The 18,879-nt window shown below is 44.3% G+C and overlaps 1 protein-coding gene across 5 annotated transcripts in view; it reads right to left on the minus strand.

Annotated features, from left to right (window-relative positions):
* Positions 1-18,879, minus strand: part of FRAS1 (Fraser extracellular matrix complex subunit 1) — a 328,015-nt gene that overhangs the window by 42,788 nt on the left and 266,348 nt on the right. For all 5 annotated transcript variants that reach the window (XM_030565123.1, XM_030565122.1, XM_030565124.1 and 2 more), the window contains 9 exons: positions 16,793-17,056; positions 14,762-14,950; positions 12,974-13,093; positions 12,045-12,224; positions 9,000-9,124; positions 8,290-8,430; positions 4,118-4,345; positions 1,822-1,935; positions 50-200 (listed from right to left, as the gene is read on the minus strand). In XM_030565123.1, coding sequence (XP_030420983.1) covers positions 50-200; positions 1,822-1,935; positions 4,118-4,345; positions 8,290-8,430; positions 9,000-9,124; positions 12,045-12,224; positions 12,974-13,093; positions 14,762-14,950; positions 16,793-17,056 — 1,512 coding nt within the window. The remainder of the gene's footprint in view (positions 1-49; positions 201-1,821; positions 1,936-4,117; positions 4,346-8,289; positions 8,431-8,999; positions 9,125-12,044; positions 12,225-12,973; positions 13,094-14,761; positions 14,951-16,792; positions 17,057-18,879) is intronic.

The following is an 18,879-nucleotide window of genomic DNA, read 5'->3' on the forward strand; positions in this document are numbered from 1 at the left end:
CATAGTGAAGTGGAATGGAAGGAAGTAAAGACCGGTCCTGCTACCCTACCTTGTGTAAATGTAGTCACAGCTGTCCCCGGTTTCAGCTTGCTCTCCACGTGACCATGTTTGGGTCCAGTCGTTATCTCATAGATCAGCTGTTTGTCCTCTGTGTCGGGGTCCATAGTCAACAGTTCCTTCTTGGTGATCAGATTTGTTGCCTGGATTAAAGCCACACCAAAGAGGTTACACAACTCCTGAGATGCTGTGTAGCAGGTCTGATTACGGGGCCAACTGAAAGAATTGATCTGTTGAACATTGCTTAGAGAGGGAAAACCTCTGGGACTTAACAACACAGAGGACGTGCAAAGAGTAGCCCAGGATAGATAGGGATGGAGGAGTCCTGTTTGTGCCTTAAGCAAAGGATTCAGATTCGGATTAAGGTCTGATTAGCTTTGATATGAGTTTGTGGTTTGAACAAAGGGAAACTTGTGCAAAATTGCCAAGTTTGGTCTGGTCTGGTCTTGAATTGATGACAAACCTCCAAGTTTTACATGAAAACAACCTCTCAACACAGCTGGCTGAAACTCAGCTCAGGCGTGCTTGAAGCTTTGAGAATGGCCTGAGTTTTGGGTTCTATTCAGAACATATTGCACAGCTTTAGTGAACAGGTGCTAACTCTCCTTCATTGACCTGTCACGTGTGTGTATCAGTACAGCTCTACTTCTTCTATGTTTTCTTAAGAGAAAACAATGTGAATGGAAAACTGTGACAATAAAACTCTTTGATGCCTGCCCAATGCTTTTTAATAAGTCAGGCACTTGGAGTTGAAATAGCCTTCTCTTAACAACGTGTGAACCTATTTTGCTGTGAATAATTTGGAGTATTTCTTTGCAACTTATACTGACTCCTCAAAATACTGTTAGGTGTGCCTGTCCCTGCTATCCTATTTGGAATTCAGAAAAACAAACAAAAGTTAATGGGGGGAAGAAATCTCTGCATTGACAAACATACTGGAATCATTCCTTTTGAGGCCCATTGGGGAAGACAGTTTCAGCCATTGCTGGCACAACACCACACAAAAAAGGTTTACTTCGGTCATCATGCAGTCCGAGAGTAAAAGGAATCTCCCTGGAACTTCTAGTAAGTCCATCCAATTTTGCTCTGTCGATGTCATGCCTGCAGACAATCAGCCTCCTAGTGCCAATGAGGCTCATCCGTACTTCAGTGGGGAACACCCGTATAGCTATCCTTCCATGTTACAGAGTGCCAGCTGCAGGGCCACGGGGGGGGGGGGGCAAGTGGAGCAATTTGGCCCAGGCTCCGGGCCCTGCAGGGGCCCCCACAAGTGTTTTTCAGGGCCCCTGGAGCAGGGTCCTTCACTCGCTCTGGGGGCCCGGAAAACTTTCGTGGGGCCCAGGCCCCTGGAGCTTCTTCCGCTCTGGGTCTTTGGCGACAATTCAGCGGCTTTGCAGCGGGTCCCGGAGCGGAAGGATCCCCCACCACTGAAGACCCCAGGCCCCCTGAATCCTCTTGGCGGCCCTGGCCAGCTGTCTGGGGAGACTTCTGAGGAGATGGGTTTAGCCCCTTCCAGGTAGTATCGTTATGAGGTAACTTTACCTCATGCCCACCCGCCATAGTACATTGATTCCAACCTGCCCTCTGTAATCATAACGCATTTCCCTAGACTGAGGCGGGTACTCGGGTTTTCATTACTCCCATCACTGAAAGAGAAGTGATGAGACATTCTGGATTGTCTTGTGCCTGTCGCTCCCCTCCCTTTTCTCTTCTTTTGGGAACATAATCAGACTGGTTTTAGCAAAACTGAACACAAGCTGTTACCTTGCCATCCATGTACTCCAGCCACTGTAGGCCCAAGTTGGTGACAATTCTGGGGGTCCCATCATCCACAGGGAGAACGTCCACTTTGAACCACTGTGGTGCCGCTGTCACAATCTAAACAAGAGTCCCGACTCAGAGGTGGCTATTTACTCCCCATACACATCATTGCTTAGCATGAAACGCCGGAGGTGTTATTTATTGATCTATCACTATGGATGTTCCAGATGTTTCACGGAAGGGTGCATGGTCCGTGCCCTGGAGAGCTTACATGATTAATCAGACCAAACACAGATGCGGGGGGGATTTCCAAAACAATTAGCTTTGGCTTAACTCTTTCACCCACTAAAGTCAATGATAAAACTCCCATTGTTTTCACGGGAAACAGCGGTAGACCCATGCTGAGTGCTACTGAAAATCTCACGCCAAAAAGTTCCTGTCTGTTCATAGAATCTCAGGGTTGGAAGGGACCTCAGGAGGTCATCTAGTCCAACTCGCTGCTCAAAGCAGGACCAATCCCCAACTAAATGTGTTACTTCTGTCTGTCTGTCTTATCTATTTAGATTGTAAATTCTTCGGTCGCAGGGTCTGTCTCTTACTATGCACTGCCTAGCACACTGAGGTTCTGTTCTCATTTGGGGCCTGTCGCTATTACTGTAATATAAATAATTGGCCCTGCTGTAACCCTTATTTTGATGATTATCAACAGATGTTGAAACCAATTAATAAAAAAAATCTTGTGAAATGTTTCCTGAAATGCTCAAAAATCTATATTGAAAACGCATTTGGAACGTATATTTCAGAGACTTATAGCTTCAGGGACGATTTCGGTCTTTTTATCTGCTAGGCAGAAGAAATGGGAAAAGAATAACTAACAAAAGAAGATGCTAATTAAATGAATACTTCATGGTTTCAGCCTCTGGGATTTAATGACTTTCTCTCGCAGTGGCAAAGCTAAGTTTTTCTGCATTGTGTTTTCACAGCACTGTGTGTTTAGGGATGTTTTGTTTCCATTCTTTAAAAAGACACTTTCCATTTTTCACTAGTACAACTCCCCTCTCCCTCAGAGTCAGCAATAACCCGGTGCAGTCTCAGAACTAAAATATCATGGGCCAGGTCCTCAGCTGGTGGAACTTAGAATAGCTCTATTGATTTCAATAGAGCAAATAGATTTATTGTCTTCTGAGAGCTTCTACCTGTTTAAAAGGCTGAAGAGCCAAGAAAACCTCACCGCCCTGAGCCGATACTGCAATGGCAGACAATATTTGTGGCTATTCAACTTGCTGCTGGCTGTCTATAGCACTGCCACACTTCGCAGTAGTGCCGTTTCTTTACATTAGTGAAGATGCAAAGAATCTTTCCTCTCTTGTCTCAGCCATTTGAATGGACTACGTCGGGGTGGCCAACCTGAGCCTGATAAGGAGCCAGAATTTACCAATGTACGTTGCCAAAGAGCCACAGTAACACATCAGCAGCCCCCACTCCCAGCGCCTCCCGCCCACTGGCAGTCCTGCTGATCAGCCCCTCCCCTATTTATCAGCTGCTGCGTGCGTGTGGGAGGAGCGAGGGCACGGCAGGCTTGGGAGGGGGTGGGAAGGGGTGGAGTTGGGGCAGGGCCAGTGGCAGAGCCAGGGGTTGAGCAGTGAGCACCCCCCAGCACATTGGAAAGTTGGAAAGTAGCTCCAGCCCCAGAGTCAGTGCCTATACAAGGAGCCGCATATTAACTTCTGAAGAGCCACATGTGGCTCTGGAGCCGCAGGTTGGCCACCCCTGGACTAGATGATTTAAGATTACACTGAAACATACTGCTGGGCAAGCACAAGGCTAATACTCCACACAATATTGCAAGAGCTTAGAACTGCGTCGGGATAATGGTCGATCCTCAGCTAGCACAAATCGATGTTGCTCCATGGATTTCGGTGCTTTTTTTTAATTTTTGGGCAGATCCTCAGGTACTGTAAATTCACATTGCTCCACCAAACTCAACAATCTGCATAATGTCAGCGCATGTCCATGTGCATACACACACACGCGCGCACAAAATACATTTACAAATCATAAAGCGCCTAGAATACACACACACGCAGTCCAAGCACTACACCAGCACACAAGGACATGGTGGAACACCAGCCGTCAAACAACCATTAACGTCGTGGAGTTCTGCCAATTTACACTCGCTGACGATCTGGCCCCCAAAATATCAAATGCAACAGCCAAGTGCCACTGGACACTTTCAGAGAGGTTTACATCACTTCTAGGAAATCTCTCTTTCTCCCTGCCCCCGCCCATCCTCCCTTACCTCCTTCCCTCCATCCTCTGCAATGAAAAAGGGATTGGTCCCATCAGACACTGTGAAGGTGAAGCGATCCTTCAGGGAGTTGCTGCCGTCGTGGCTGTAGCAGACCCGGTTCTGGTAGATGTCGTCCATCGTGAAGGTAGCCGTCTGACGGTAGTGCTGCCCGTCGTTGGTACGTTCAATCAGACCATGTCGAGGAGGCTGCGCGACGGTGAATGTAACCAATTCCGCCTGTCCAAAGGAAAGCGGTTGGTGGGGAAGGTTGCAAAACTGGTAAAATATCCTTGTGGGAGTGGTGGGTTATTTGGGTCAACAGAGCTGGAGAGGGATACGACTGGGTTTTACCTTTTCACCCATCTTCTTTCCAAGTATAAGAGTTCAAAGAAGTAGAGAAGAGTCGCTGGGCACTGAGCCAGCTTCGCATGCTGGCACTAGTGAGCCAACCACCCTTCCCCAATGTCACTGTCTCCATGAGGACATCAAAGTGGTCACATGAGAGTCAGTCGGGCTAGCTGGGACCACAGGTTCACCTAGTCTGATACTCTGTCTCCCTGGCCATACTTCATGCAGTCGTAGCATGCAAACACGCTCATTCCTTTTGCAGAAAAGTGCAAGTTGCTTACCCTGTCAGTGAAAGACTGTTGTCATGCCTACGGGACATGGTCCCACGGCTCAGGTTAAGGAACGACACACTCAGAAGCCAGGTGCTTGGCCCAGCATAAGTTCCCATTGTGCCCAGATGAGGCAGCTGTGACTTCTCTGTTTTAAGTGAAGTCATCAGAGCCAGCTCTATGCTGCCCCCGTAGAAACGCTTCAGGATTACAAGATTAGGCCATGTCAGTTACAGCAGCCCTGTGGCTGCTTAACTTGTGCCCTGGGCTTGCTTAGTGCTAGTAAGACCCAGGAGAAGGGACTGAAGAAAGGTGACTTAGGTCTATCCCCTTCATCTGTGCTAAGCTAAGCTGAGCTGAGAAGAGATAGAGCCCGCAAGGTTTATAGAGGAGATTCATAGATTCATAGATTCTAGGACTGCAAGGGACCTCGAGAGGTCATCGAGTCCAGTCCCCTGCCCTCGTGCCAGGACCAAATACTGTCCAGACCATCCCTGATAGACATTTATCTAACCCACTCTTAAATATCTCCAGAGATGGAGATTCTACAACCTCCCTAGGCAATTTATTCCAGTGTTTAACCACACTGACAGTTAGGAACTTTTTCCTAACGTCCAACCTAAACCTCCCTTGCTGCAGTTTAAGCCCATTGCTTCTTGTTCTATCCTTAGAGGCTAAGGTGAACAAGTTTTCTCCCTCCTCCTTATGACACCCTTTTAGATGCCCGAAAACTGCTATCATGTCCCCTCTCAGTCTTTTCTTTTCCAAACTAAACAAACCCAATTCTTTCAGCCTTCCTTCATTGGTCATGTTCTCAAGACCTTTAATCATTCTTGTTGCTCTTCTCTGGACCCTCTCCAATTTCTCCACATCTTTCCTGAAATGCAGTGCCCAGAACTGGACACAATACTCCAGTTGAGGCCTAACCAGTGCAGAGTAGAGCAGAAGAATGACTTCTCGTGTCTTGCTCACAACACACCTGTTAATGCATCCCAGAATCACGTTTGCTTTTTTTGCAACAGCATCACACTGTTGACTCATATTTAGCTTGTGGTCCACTATAACCCCTAGATCCCTTTCTGCCGTACTCCTTCCTAGACAGTCTCTTCCCATTCTGTATGTGTGAAACTGATTTTTTTCTTCCTAAGTGGAGCACTTTGCATTTGTCTTTGTTAAACTTCATCCTATTTACCTCAGACCATTTCTCCAATTTGTCCAGATCATTTTGAATTATGATCCTGTCCTCCAAAGCAGTTGCAATCCCTCCCAGTTTGGTATCATCTGCAAACTTAATAAGCATACTTTCTATGCCAATATCTCAGTCGTTGATGAAGATATTGAACAGAGCCGGTCCCAAAACAGACCCCTGCGGAACCCCACTTGTTATACCTTTCCAGCAGGATTGGGAGCCATTAATAACTACTCTCTGAGTATGGTTATCCAGCCAGTTATGCACCCACCTTATAGTAGCCCCATCTAAATTGTATTTGCCTAATTTATTGATAAGAATATCATTCAAGACCATATCAAATGCCTTACTAAAGTCTAGGTATACCACATCCACCGCCTCTCCCTTATCCACAAGACTTGTTATCCTATCAAAGAAAGCTATCAGATTTGTAAAGAACAAATCGTGTCAAACCAATCCATGCTGGCTATTCCCTATCACTTTACCACCTTCCAAGTGTTTGCAGATGATTTCCTTAATTACTTGCTCCATTATCTTCCCTGGCACAGAAGTTAAATTAACTGGTCTGTAGTTTCCTGGGTTGTTTTTATTTCTCTTTTTGTAGATGGGCACTATATTTGCCCTTTTCCAGTCTTCTGGAATCTCTCCTGTCTCCCATGATTTTCCAGAGATAATAGCTAGAGGCTCAGATACCTCCTCTATTAGCTCCTTGGGTATTCTAGGATGCATTTCATCAGGCCTTGGTGACTTGCAGGCATTTAACTTTTCTAAGTGATTTTTAACTTGCTCTTTTTTTATTTTATCTTCTAAACCTACCCCCCTTCCCATAAGCATTCACTATATCAGACATTCCTTCAGACTTCTCAGTGAATACTGAAACAAAGAAGTCATTAAGAATCTCTGCAATTTCCAAGTTTCCTGTTACTGTTTCTCCCTCCTCACTGAGCAATGGGCCTACCTGTCCTTGGTCTTTCTCTTACTTCTAATGTACTGACAAAATGTCTTCTTGTTTCCCTTTATTCCCATAGCTAGTTTGAGCTCATTTTGTGCCTTTACCTTTCTAATCTTGCCTCTGCATTCCTGTGTTGTTTGCCTATATTCGTCCTTTGTGATCTGACCTAATGTATTTCCATTTTTTATATGACGCCTTTTTATTTTTTAAATCATGCAAAATCTTGTGGTTAAGCCAAGGTGGTCTTTTGCTACATTTTCTATCTTTCCTACCCAGTGGAATAACTTGCTTTTGGACCCTTAATAGTGTCCCTTTGAAAAACTGCCAACTCTCCTGTTGTTTTTCCCCTCAGTCTTGATTCCCATGGGACCTTACCTATCAGCTCTCTGAGTTTACCAAAATCCACCTTCCTGAAAACCATTGTCTCTATTCTGCTGTACTGCCTTCTATCCTTCCTTAGAATTGCAAACTCTATGATTTCATGATCACTTTCACCCAAGCTGCCTTCTACTTTCAAATTCTCAACGAGTTCCTCCCTATTTGTTAAAATCAAGTCTAGAACTGCTTCCCCCCCAGTAGCTTTTTCAACCTTCTGAAATAAAAAGTTGTCTGCAATGCAGTCCAAGAACGTATTGGATAGTCTGTGCCCCGCGGTGTTATTTTCCCAACATATATCTGGATAGTTGAAGTCACCCATCACCACCAAATCTTGGGCTTTGGATGATTTTGTTAGTTGTTTAAAAAAAGCCTCATCCACCTCTTTCACTTGGTTAGGTGGCCTGTAGTAGACTCCTAGCATGACATCACCCTTGTTTTTTACTCCTTTTAGCCTAACCCAGCTCAACACTTCTGTCTCCTATGCCCATCTCCACCTCAGTCCAAGTGTGTACATTTTTAATATATAAGGCAACACCTCCTCCCTTTTTCCCGTCTATCCTTCCTGAGCAAGCTGTACCCATCCACACCAACATTCCAATCATGTGTATTATCCCACCAAGTTTCAGTAATGCCAACAATGTCATAGTTGTATTTATTTATTAGCACTTCCAGTTCTTCCTGCTTGTTACCCATACTCTTCGCATTTGTATATAGGCATCTAATATAATGGTTTGATCTTGCCTCCCAGAGAAGGGGAGGAGGTGATAGGTCCCAGCCCAGTGATGATTTTTCTTTGCTACCCATAGAAGGGAGACACAAGAAATGAAGTACGATATTTCTCGAGCCAAGACTTGGCTTTATTCAGACATCATTCCTACCACACAGACCTACCCTCCTCCCAGCTCTTTGTCTGAATTTGTCTAGCCTGTGTGGTCACACAGAGTATGTGTCAGGAGGAAAGACATTAGTTTGAATCCCTCTGACTACAAACGCTGTTGTGCAACAGCACAGGGGAGAGAGGATCTGGAAGCGATGCGCGCCTTACCTCCGTGTCGGCATCTGTGGCTTTCAGTTCAAACTCCGTGATGGTTTTTCTCACCCCTTCCTGCACCCGCATCCCAGCGCTCTGCACCACAGGCAAGGAGTCATCCACTGGGGTTATAGTGATGTCAAACGTCTGAGTGACCTGGGAGAGAAAGAAAAACAGACCTTTTCTGATGAATATGTTCTAGTTGGGATATGTCTGAATGGAAGCAACAATGTTATGAAGAGCCAATGGGGACATTTCATAGGTAATGCTGCAGATTGTGTAAAAAAGAGTTTGTGATGCTTTCTTCAGGTGTCTCGAACTCTGTGTCACCCTGCTACCCATCTGCCACTACCCTCCTCCACCTAGGGTGACCAGATGTCCTGATTTTATAGGGACAGTCCTGATTTTTGGAGCTTTTTCTTACATAGGCACCTATTACCTTCCACCCCCAGTCCTGATTTTTCACACTTGCTGTCTGGTCACCCTACCTCCACCTCACACACTAAACGTGTTCCCTTGGTGACACATCTGACGTCCGTCCGTACGAATAGCAGGAGTACGTGCCAATGCTAAATTATAAGCCCGGGAGGCAAGGCTTGTTTCATTTAATTTTTTTGGTGTAATTATGTCTCCCATATGACATCAGGGGAATTCACTCCCAGCACGTCAATCAGTCTGGAATCGACCGTCTGCATCAACTCAGAGAACCATGTGCTCAGACCTACCTCATTCACTCCATCCGAGATGGAGAAGGTGAACGCATCAGCATGCTTCTCTGCCTCACTGGTGTGGAGGTACTGGATGCTGCGTGAGGCCAGGTCTGCCTGGCTGAATGAGTTAATCCTTGTGCCTGGGCCAAAATGATAGGAAAAATGTACAACAAAAATGATGAAAAGTAAGAAGAGCACAGAACCTGAAACAACCTCTCGGAAGGACAGAAACGTGTCACAACCCCATGCACAGCTCCAACGCACAAGTGGAAGGAACATAGGGTGGGGCTTTCACAAGCCCTCACAGTTGGCCTAACTCTGCTCGCACTGAAGCGAATGTGAGTTTTACTGCTGACTTCAATGGAAGCAGAGTTGGGCCAATGGCGAGTGCTCCTACAAATTCCACCTGTACCGTTCTCTCATCCTAAAGGATGAGATTATATGAAGTTGAGTCACATTCTCAGCAGACTGACCAGGGCATGGTCATGCAGAGTATCCATGGAGAATCAGTCTATGAGGAAGAGTAAATCCCACAGTTCCATGATCTCTCAGACAACACACAGTAATATGCCCAAAGAGGTTTTGTTGAACATGGGCCAAAGGTTCTCACAGCTTTATTTGGCATAAGAAAAGATCCAGGATAAAATTTTCAAAAGTGGAGGAGCTGCAGAAAAAGAGGAACAGACTTGCACATGTGGTGGTTGTGTCCAGGAATTATATCATTTTGGGAGGATATTATTAAAGAGATTAATCTTACGACAAAATACCAGCTTCCTAGAGATCCCCTGACCTGCTTACTAAATGCTCCAGTAAAGGATCTACATTGTAAACAGAACAACAAATCAATCTCTTTTTGTTGTTAGCAGCAAGACTTTGTATTACACATTATTAGAAAAAATTTGACTTCTCCTCCTATAGAATTGTGGTATAGTAAAATATGGACTGTCTTTGTAATTGAAAAACTTTCACACCAAGTATACACACAAGAGAAGTGCCAAAAAGGGGCTAGGTACTGAGAAATTTGGTCACATTTAGTAGTGTGCTCAGAAGAGGACTCCCCAGCCAGCAAGCCAAAATCTTTAGCCAGGTTCTTTGAATATTAATCTGATCCTGAAAAAGTAATGCATGATGTATATTAACATTTTATTCTAACTTTGCCTTAATAAAAAGTTTCAGAACCAAACAAAAACCCTAGGCTCCATTTTCAAAAGTGACACAGGCACTTCGATATTTAGAGGTATTTAGGTATCTACTGATGCAGACAGATGCCTATAGTGGGATTTTCAAAAATATCCAGGTGTCTAACTCCTGCTGATTTCGATGGTGCTTTTGAAAATGTTGCCCTTGACTGAAAACACCTGGACAAAATTGGTGATCTGTGTTTCATAACAAATGGCTATCAATTAGCAGTGGACAAACATCAGACGTTCAGAGGTTTGGTTTAGATAAGCAACATAAAAAGAGGATGATTATCCAGAGCTTATTTGACGCTCATTAGGTTAGAAGGCTTGCGAGAACGGACTCTCTTATGAGAGCTCCAGTATTTTTTGCTTAGAGCTGGAGCCAGTTACAATATGAAAACAACCTCTTTCAGAGTATTCCATCATATCCACTTCTGATGCCTTCCAGGCAGGGGCGGCTCTAGGCATATTGCTGTCCCAAGCACGGCGGCTTGCCTGCAGAGGGTCCGCTGGTCCTGTGGCTTTGGCGGACCTCCTGCAGGCGTGCCGCCACAGGCAGCCTGCCTGCTGCCCTCGCAGCGACCAGCAGAGCACCCCCCGTGCCTTGCCGCCCCAAGCATGCGCTTGGTGTGCTGGGGTCTGGAACCACCCCTGCTTCCAGGATCTGAAAGAACCTTGGTATCAGAACCAGCACACTTAAAATAAGGAGGAAAAAGTTCATCCAGCTATTTCAAATGTCCCAAAGTATTATGTTCAATGTTTGGTTTGCATTTTAGGCAAAAGCTGTGGAGGAAATAAGCACACTAACTGCTTATTCCTACTTTCATTTCTTTCTACAACTAAGCTGTAAGGGCACAGACTGCTTTCTGAAAACACAGCAAAGATTTACAGTCCATTAATCTAATGAAAGGTCACATTAAAAAAAATCCTAGATAAACACAATCTAACCCAAAGGAACATATTGTTTGAGGTACAGGTTTAGAGTACTTCATTAGATAGGATTGGAGGACACATAATATCCTGGGATAACTGGCCCTGGAAGGCAACCGTAAGATTTAAAGATTGCATTTGCAGCAAATTGTTTTGTAAGTCTGACAGAGGGGACAAAAAAGCTACTGGTAGGTCTCCGGAAAAGGTTTGCTTTGACAGTACTTAAATATTAGGTAATTCATGCAAAAGTGTGTTAACAAATTTCAGTGCTCAAAGCAGTCTTCCATAAAGCTTTCGCTGACTTAGTATATGGCACATCATACCTTGGGTATCTGGATATGTCTTTCTTTCAAACTTTGTGATTAAATTGCCACATCTTAAGCATTGCCGAGAAAGGAGATGGAGTTTTTGTACCAAAACACATATAGGGCAAGATACTGAGGTAAAAACAAGTCATTTCACTGCTGGGCATGCCCAGTTACAAGGTATGCTGGTTGTGAATTTTTGAGAAGTTCTGGAATCAATTCTTAAGCATAAGAAAATGAGTCCCCAAATTATACACAGTGTGAATTTCAGTTTAGTGACAGAGGGGCTGCAAGTTATGTGCACTAGAGTTGTCTGAAATAGTGGATTACAAGAAAGGGAGATTCACACAAGCCAGTGGCATGAGCTACGGATCAGAACTGGATTGCTGAGTAAAACCCAGCAGGTGGGGTTACCATGAGGCCTAAACTCCCCAAGCTGTGGAATAAATAATCCTCTCTGTGAGTTTGATGCCTCGTATCCACTGGCCTTGTTTTTAAGCTCCCTGGGTTAATGGTCGTTGGGCTCATTGAGGCTCTAATTCCAGGCAGACGTTTTTCAAGAAATAAACGTCTAAAAAACGTTAAAGCGCTGCAAACCTGTGTTCTGTGGAGAATGTGACAGAGCAAGAGAGGGCTTTGCAAACCTGGTGACGCAGCATGTTCCAGGTGACCCAGCTGCGGCTGTTTGGTGATTCGGTACAGGAGCACTGCAGGCTCGCTGTCCTGGTCGGTGGCAGAGAGCTGCAGCGTTGTGATCTTCTTCACTGAATTTTCATCCAAGACCAGCCCTTTGTTAGCTCTGATGGAGGGGGGGAGTCTGTCCTCTGAAAGCAGCAGGGGCAAAGTAGTTTGAATTATGATACAATCAGCTTCCCTTCCTTGGCTTTACACACATACACTCACACACCATGTAGCAAAAATTTTCAAAGACAAATAATTTTTCCCTGACTATTTTGGGCATGATTTACATGATGCTTTACTCAAAGGTCATCAGAGCAGGTCAGTGGCGGTTATATCACAACGGGCCTGATTCAAAATGCACTCCAGCCAATGAGCTTTGGAGAAGACCCCCAACATGAATAATGAACTGTTATTTTAATAAGCGATTCCTTCGCATGCCCCAGTTTCAAAGGATTTTGAGTTGCCAATAAACAAAAGCCAAATCATCAAGATTTAAATCTTAAATTCAAAGATTTTTTATTTTTTTTTTGCTTAGAGAGTTATTTAAATTATGATGGGATGTCTTTCTAAAAGATATGATTCTAGCACAACAAGAAGTTATAAGCTTGACGAAACAATTGATGAGTGGAATTTTATGGCCTGTCAGTCAGATGAGATTATAAGGTCTATGGGTGAGTTTCTGTGCTGTGCCTCCAAGAATCCAGCAGTCGGTGAGTGTCCTCCCCAGTTCTTGCACCAGAGAAATTCCTCCCGACAGAGCTAGGCCTTTTAGGCTCCTTTATGCCACTCCCCTTATCTGGCATACATGAGCCGGAGCAGGGGTGAGAATCTCACCATATTAATCTATGATCTTTCACAGCTAAGAAAATATTGCTTACATAGCATCTTTTACCTAAGACACTAATATAGAATGACTGGTCGACCAGTTTGTTGCCTTCTGCATCGATCACATCGAAGGTGAAAGCAAAACTTCCTCCAGGCTCCCCCTTCTCATGACTATATTCCACTTGTCCTAGACAGAGAGGGAAAAATAAGTGGCATCATCATAAGAACATAAGAATGGCCATACTGGGTCAGACCAAAGGTCCATTCAGCCCAGTATCCTGTCTACCGACAGTGGCCAATGCCAGGTGCGCTAGAGGGAGTGAACCTAACAGATAATGATCAAGTGATCTCTCTCCTGTCATTCATCTCCACCCTCTGACAAACAGAGGCTAGGGACACCATTCCTTACCCATCCTGGCTAATAGCCATTAATGGACTTAACCTCCATGAATTTATCTAGTTCTCTTTTAAACCCTGTTATAGTCAACATCAGCTGCTGTGACCTATTTTGGAATCTGTCTAGCCGGCAGAACACGGAAGTTGCTACTGTTTCCAGATTTGTGTGTAATTTTCCCTCCCTTCTTCTTTCTCACCTTTTGAGAGACAGTTTTTAAACACTTGGTTATTGAAAATCAATTCGCCCTTCACAGATCTGTCTTCTGCTACTTTTCTTTCTCTCCTCCGCGTCATCATCCCTCACTGTAAAGATTTTGGCTATTATAAAAATACAACTCAATGCTTGAATCAGTGATTAGCTAAAATATCTTTAGCTTAATGTTGGGTGGGTGGGGAAGAGAGGGATTGGTATTACAACACTTGAAGACATGCCCAACCTGCTCACAACTCAACTAGAAACAGATGGTGGGTAGGATTTTCAAAAGCGCCAAAATGATTTAGGAGCACAATTCCCACCAAGAGTCAATTACGCTGGTGCTCCCAAGTCACATGGGCTCTTTTGAAAATTTGTGTCTAACACCTGGATTGCGACACACTATCCAGAAGTGACTGGACTAGTTGACCTTATAGATTGTGTCCATATATATCTATACTTTTATAATAATTTTAGATTTATGTTTTATGCCATGTCTTTTTCTCATTACACTGGGATTTATTGGGACAACAAAATACCGTGTAATTCTTGCTCGTTACGCTGGTAACAATCTCATTGTTACCCTGTTCTCCTTCTATCTGTTGTATTTATCTGTGGTCTCTCATCTTACATTTAAATTATGAACTCTTGCCTTTGTGTGTGCAGCACAACTGGGCCCTGATTGGCATCCCTCCAGATGTTACCACAATACAAATAAAGAAGAGGCAGGCAACTGTCTGTGTGTCTAATTTATGCCCTGGTTTGCTTTAGCGAGTTAATTTGCACCTTTGTTGGGAGGTGAAAACAGATTGCAAATAGCACCACCTCTCAAAGTCTCACTACTATGCCCCACTGCCCACTCTTTCAAATCCCATGCATGCCCTCTCCTACACGCAAACACACATTCAATGTGGCCCTAGATATATGCAGGTTGATTTTAAAAAAACGGTTTTCAGGAACTGTCTATGAGTTTTACATTATCCCAGACAATGAAGACACTATCCCTAATTATCCTGTAACAAGACATGATCCTTAATTACAAGAATCCAACAAAAATAAAATAAAGAGAGTATGTGTACTTTAGATGAGAAAGGTTCAGTTCACAGTTCTCATTTAAAGCAGATTATAACTGGTGCTCTCTCTCTCGTTAACACAGGCAAAATTAGACTTTTCATTGTATGTTGTATTCCTTAGGGGAGGGTTGTAAAAGAGCTTGCAAAAGTTAGTTTTATTTACTGGAACTGAAAGGTCAAGAAGTTTGCGCACCTTTATTTATATCTGCTTGGGTGAAACTTTTGATGGGTCCTTTGACAGAGATCTGGACCAGGTTATCAGTTTTAGTCATCTGCAGATGTCCAGTACTGGGATCTTTCTTCAGGACATATCTGACCTTCAGGTCATCCGAATCAATAGTTGTAGCTTTTAAGTGCTGATCTGTGATGCGTGCTACAGAGCCTAGACAGTAACAGAAGATATGTAAACAGCCCCACACAATCCTTCCAAATGGCTTGCCAAATCATTTTGAAAGACTAGATTGCATTATTTATAAATAGCGTGTTACATATTTAGAGATTGTGTTGTTTCAAGAAAGCTCCACTTGTTTCCCTCCAAGGAAAGCATTGCAGGCCCAATTTCCAAACAAAAAGACAGCTTACTAGGTTGCCTAAATCCTGCATCTGGATGCTCAGTTTAACATTTTCTTATTAGAAACTGATTTGAGTACCCAAATGCTAGTCCTGTTAAGGAGACCACACTTGAAATTCAGGCTCCTCAAAGCTTAGCACTTCACCGACCTGTGGGACTGACATCAGATCTAGAGTGTTTGCGAATGTGTGTGTCCTTAACAACCTTGTAAAAATACCAGTACAATTTAGCCTTAATAATCTTACCCTTACTTATCCCTATTATCCAAAACATGCTCATGCCCCAGAGTTCAGTAGGACACCTGACCCTGTTTCAGAAAACAGAAGCTCAGACAAGCATTGCTCAGATAATCAGCTGGTGAGGGATGGGACATGCCTCGAAGGAAGAAAATCACCTGGCGGCTGGAGGGTTAGGGTACTTCTGATGCTCCACTGCTGCAGATCTTAGAAGCATGGAGTCTCATTCCTAAGCATCACAGCAAAGGACCTTCATGTCCTATCCATGTCAGGTGCCAAAGCACCCACAGCATTTCCCTCCTCATTCTGAGCCAAATCCTTTCCAACTCCTCCCATCCCTCAATACAGCCTGCAAAGCCCACTGGCTAATTCCCCAGTGGTCTAAGCTCCCAATGAGCTGATGGTTTCTGGTGTACTCTGGTACATCTGAATATTCAAAGGCTGCACTGCAGTTTAATTATTCTGGATCTGGGGACATGGCAGTGGGTAATTCTGAAATCTAGCATAGCGGCTCATAGCTTTAGAGCAGCTTTCACCATCTTCGCCATGTAACAGGGTGGAGTTCCACTTTGGGCAACTCAGTACCAGGAAGTTTGGAGACAGTACAGAGAAGGACAACAGACTGACTAAGGGGCCAGAGGGGAAAATACTGAACTACGTTAACAGGCTGGATTGTCCTCTCACACCCGTGATGATGGAGGTAAACCCCACTGATGCCACCTGAATTACTCCAGCATAGGAGTGCTATGAGAAGAGAATGAGCTCCAATTATACAGAGGCTGGCTAAGGAACAGCCAAGTGTGGGGCAGAAGGGGGAAGGACATGATAGCCATCTACAGATATTTCAAGGGGGCTACCAGGAGGGAGAGGAATTATTTGGGGAGGTTGAGGACAGTAGGACTAGGAGAAATGAATGACGTTTTCAGCAAGGTCGGTTAAACCTGACATTCAGGAAAATACTAATGAAGAGCTCTGGCAGGCTGTAGAAGTGTCCTGGGGGAATGGCAGAAGCCCGACACTTAAAGACATTTAAAATAGACTAGACAAAACACAAACTGCAGGGAACTTGCCACTTGGGGTCTGACAGATCGCCCTTGCCTGCACCATTTCTAGCTTTTATTAGTCCTTTGACATGTCAAGCAACTTCTGTTGCTGTTCCTTGAAGCACAACAATTTTTAAGCTTTCCTTCTCCTCGCCCTTCCCTCCTTCTTTCACCATTCCATGTTTTAAAACCCTTTTGACTTACTGGGACAGAGGCATTGGTTGAGATGTTCAAAGCCAGCTTGGGGAATTAAACATGCACACTTCTGATTATAATCAATAGGAGCTGTGTGTGTCTAAATGCCTTGGCCGGCTTTGAAAATCTTGACCATTCATTTATATCAAGCTTGTTAAGTCTCTCCGCTCACATCGTACCAGCTGAAAGCTGCAGGCCCCTGTTCACAGCTAATCTGGGCGGCTCATTCTTTGGCAGCTCCACAGAGAACTCCACTCTCCCCGTCTCAGTGTACAGCCCATCCGTGAGAGAGAATCTGAACTCATCTGTCTGCGTTCCGGAACTGCCCCGCGTGTAAACGATCCGTTCGTCCAGGACATCCTGATAGGTGAAAGAGGAGCCCTGAGACAGAACACGCCCATTCTCCAGAGGCTCTGAGTTAGATTGTCTCCTGCGGAGGTGACCTGAGGAAGAACAGGCACATTAAATATAAAGTCACATGGGAGTCTCTCTGATTCTCACCATTAGTGTAACATGCCAACATCAAAAACACTATGGGCTGGATTCTCTACTGCCCTACCATTTGTGCACTCCTTGACACCACTACCTTCTCACACCTGCTTGGCACAGGCTTTGTAAATCACTACTAAAGGCGCAGGATGCTGGAGTCTCCGGTCCTTTGATTCCTTACTAGAGCAGGGAGAAATTTTTTGGCAAATAGTAAATTCACCCAAAATATAAATTTTTTTTTTAGACATTATTTAGGAAATTTGGATTGAATTTGGTGAATTGTTTTGGCTAGAAAAAATGAAAACAAAAACATTGAGAAGGACAAAATTAATTATGGCAAAAATTGTCCAAATTGACATTTGAAATGTTTTGTTCAACCTGAATGAAATTGTTTTGGTTTTTCTTTCCATCGAGAAAAATTGAAAAAATTCAGTTTTTTGAGAAATTAACTGATCTATTTCATTTTATGTTTCAGTTAGCTGGCCACACTAAAAGGTCAATTATTCACTCAGAGTCCTTTCCTGACAACCACAGCTTGCTTGAGAGAGCTTCAAGATATTGCTTGTGGCTTTCTGATCACTACCAGACCTGGTTAGAATTTGACTTTGTCCAGCGTCTGGCCTGCTCAGACCCTCTGCCTCTCCTCTCTTAGATGTAATGGTGAGTTAAAATGTCTGCTGCAGTTTCAGTTAAAATTGGCATTTCTTTATTTCCTGTTCTAAAGTGTTAAGCAGTGTTTGCTGTGTACTGTTCACTTATATCCGTCAGGTGACCTACTTTGCTGTAAGCCCTTGTATTCTTCTTGAGTTACACTGGTTGAAGTGAGCTCAATGGATAGGTGGGGTGGACAGCAGCAGCACCGAGGGCCAGACTTTAACAGGTATTTTAATACTTATAAGCACTTACTGGGATTCTCAAAAGTGTCGAGGTGCCTAACTCCCAGGGGAATTTTAAAATGTGGTCCCAAGTCCCCATACAAGTGTTTCAGTCCTCAGCAGATGGCCTGAGATCCCTAGCCTGCTCCAATGAGTTCTGGCCATCTGGATTTGTAGGGTCCAAGCTCCCTGGGAGGTGGCAAACCCCAGTGGAACAGGTGCAGGAAACACTTCAAGCTGAAACTCATGGAGTTTTCTGTCTGCACAGGGGACGTGATAGATCATCGTTGGTCAGATCAGTCTGTGACACTTCTGGGGGAAAGGATCATTAACACAATGCCACTTCCATCTGGTCTTTTTACACAACCCACCTCACCCAGACAAAGCCAGTGTTTGCAATGGAGACAATGGCACTAGCTTTCAACTCGGCCACTACCCTTTAAAAGCTTCCCCTCTTTTTAAAAACAAAGATATATGAACTGGGAGTCTTTAGAACTCTCATCAGTACTTAAAAACCAATTCCAAGGGAAGGCTGGTGATTATTCTGGATCAGGCGATCAGCACCATTAAAGCCCAGTCTACACACAGAGCCATGCTGTGTCCAGAGACATTGTTCTTCAGACAACATGGGCATGCCAGCAGGGCAGATGGGACAAATGCTTTAAGAACAATTACTGCCGACTGTGCTTGGCAACCTGTCTTATACACAATGATTAGCAGAATAGCATGTCGATAGAGAGTTTTGAGGACTGGCTCTTGGGATTCATTTCTGGTCAGAGCAAGTTGCATAGATTCTTAGACTATTTTTCTCAGGTTTTAAGTGACAAAGATCTGATTATGCCCATTAGGGACTGGTGTGCACTAGGGGCAGAGTGGATCTGCACTGGCCCAGCTGGAGCTCC

Source organism: Gopherus evgoodei, chromosome 5 (genome assembly GCF_007399415.2).
Source record: "Gopherus evgoodei ecotype Sinaloan lineage chromosome 5, rGopEvg1_v1.p, whole genome shotgun sequence".
NCBI classification, from domain to species: Eukaryota; Metazoa; Chordata; order Testudines; family Testudinidae; genus Gopherus; species Gopherus evgoodei.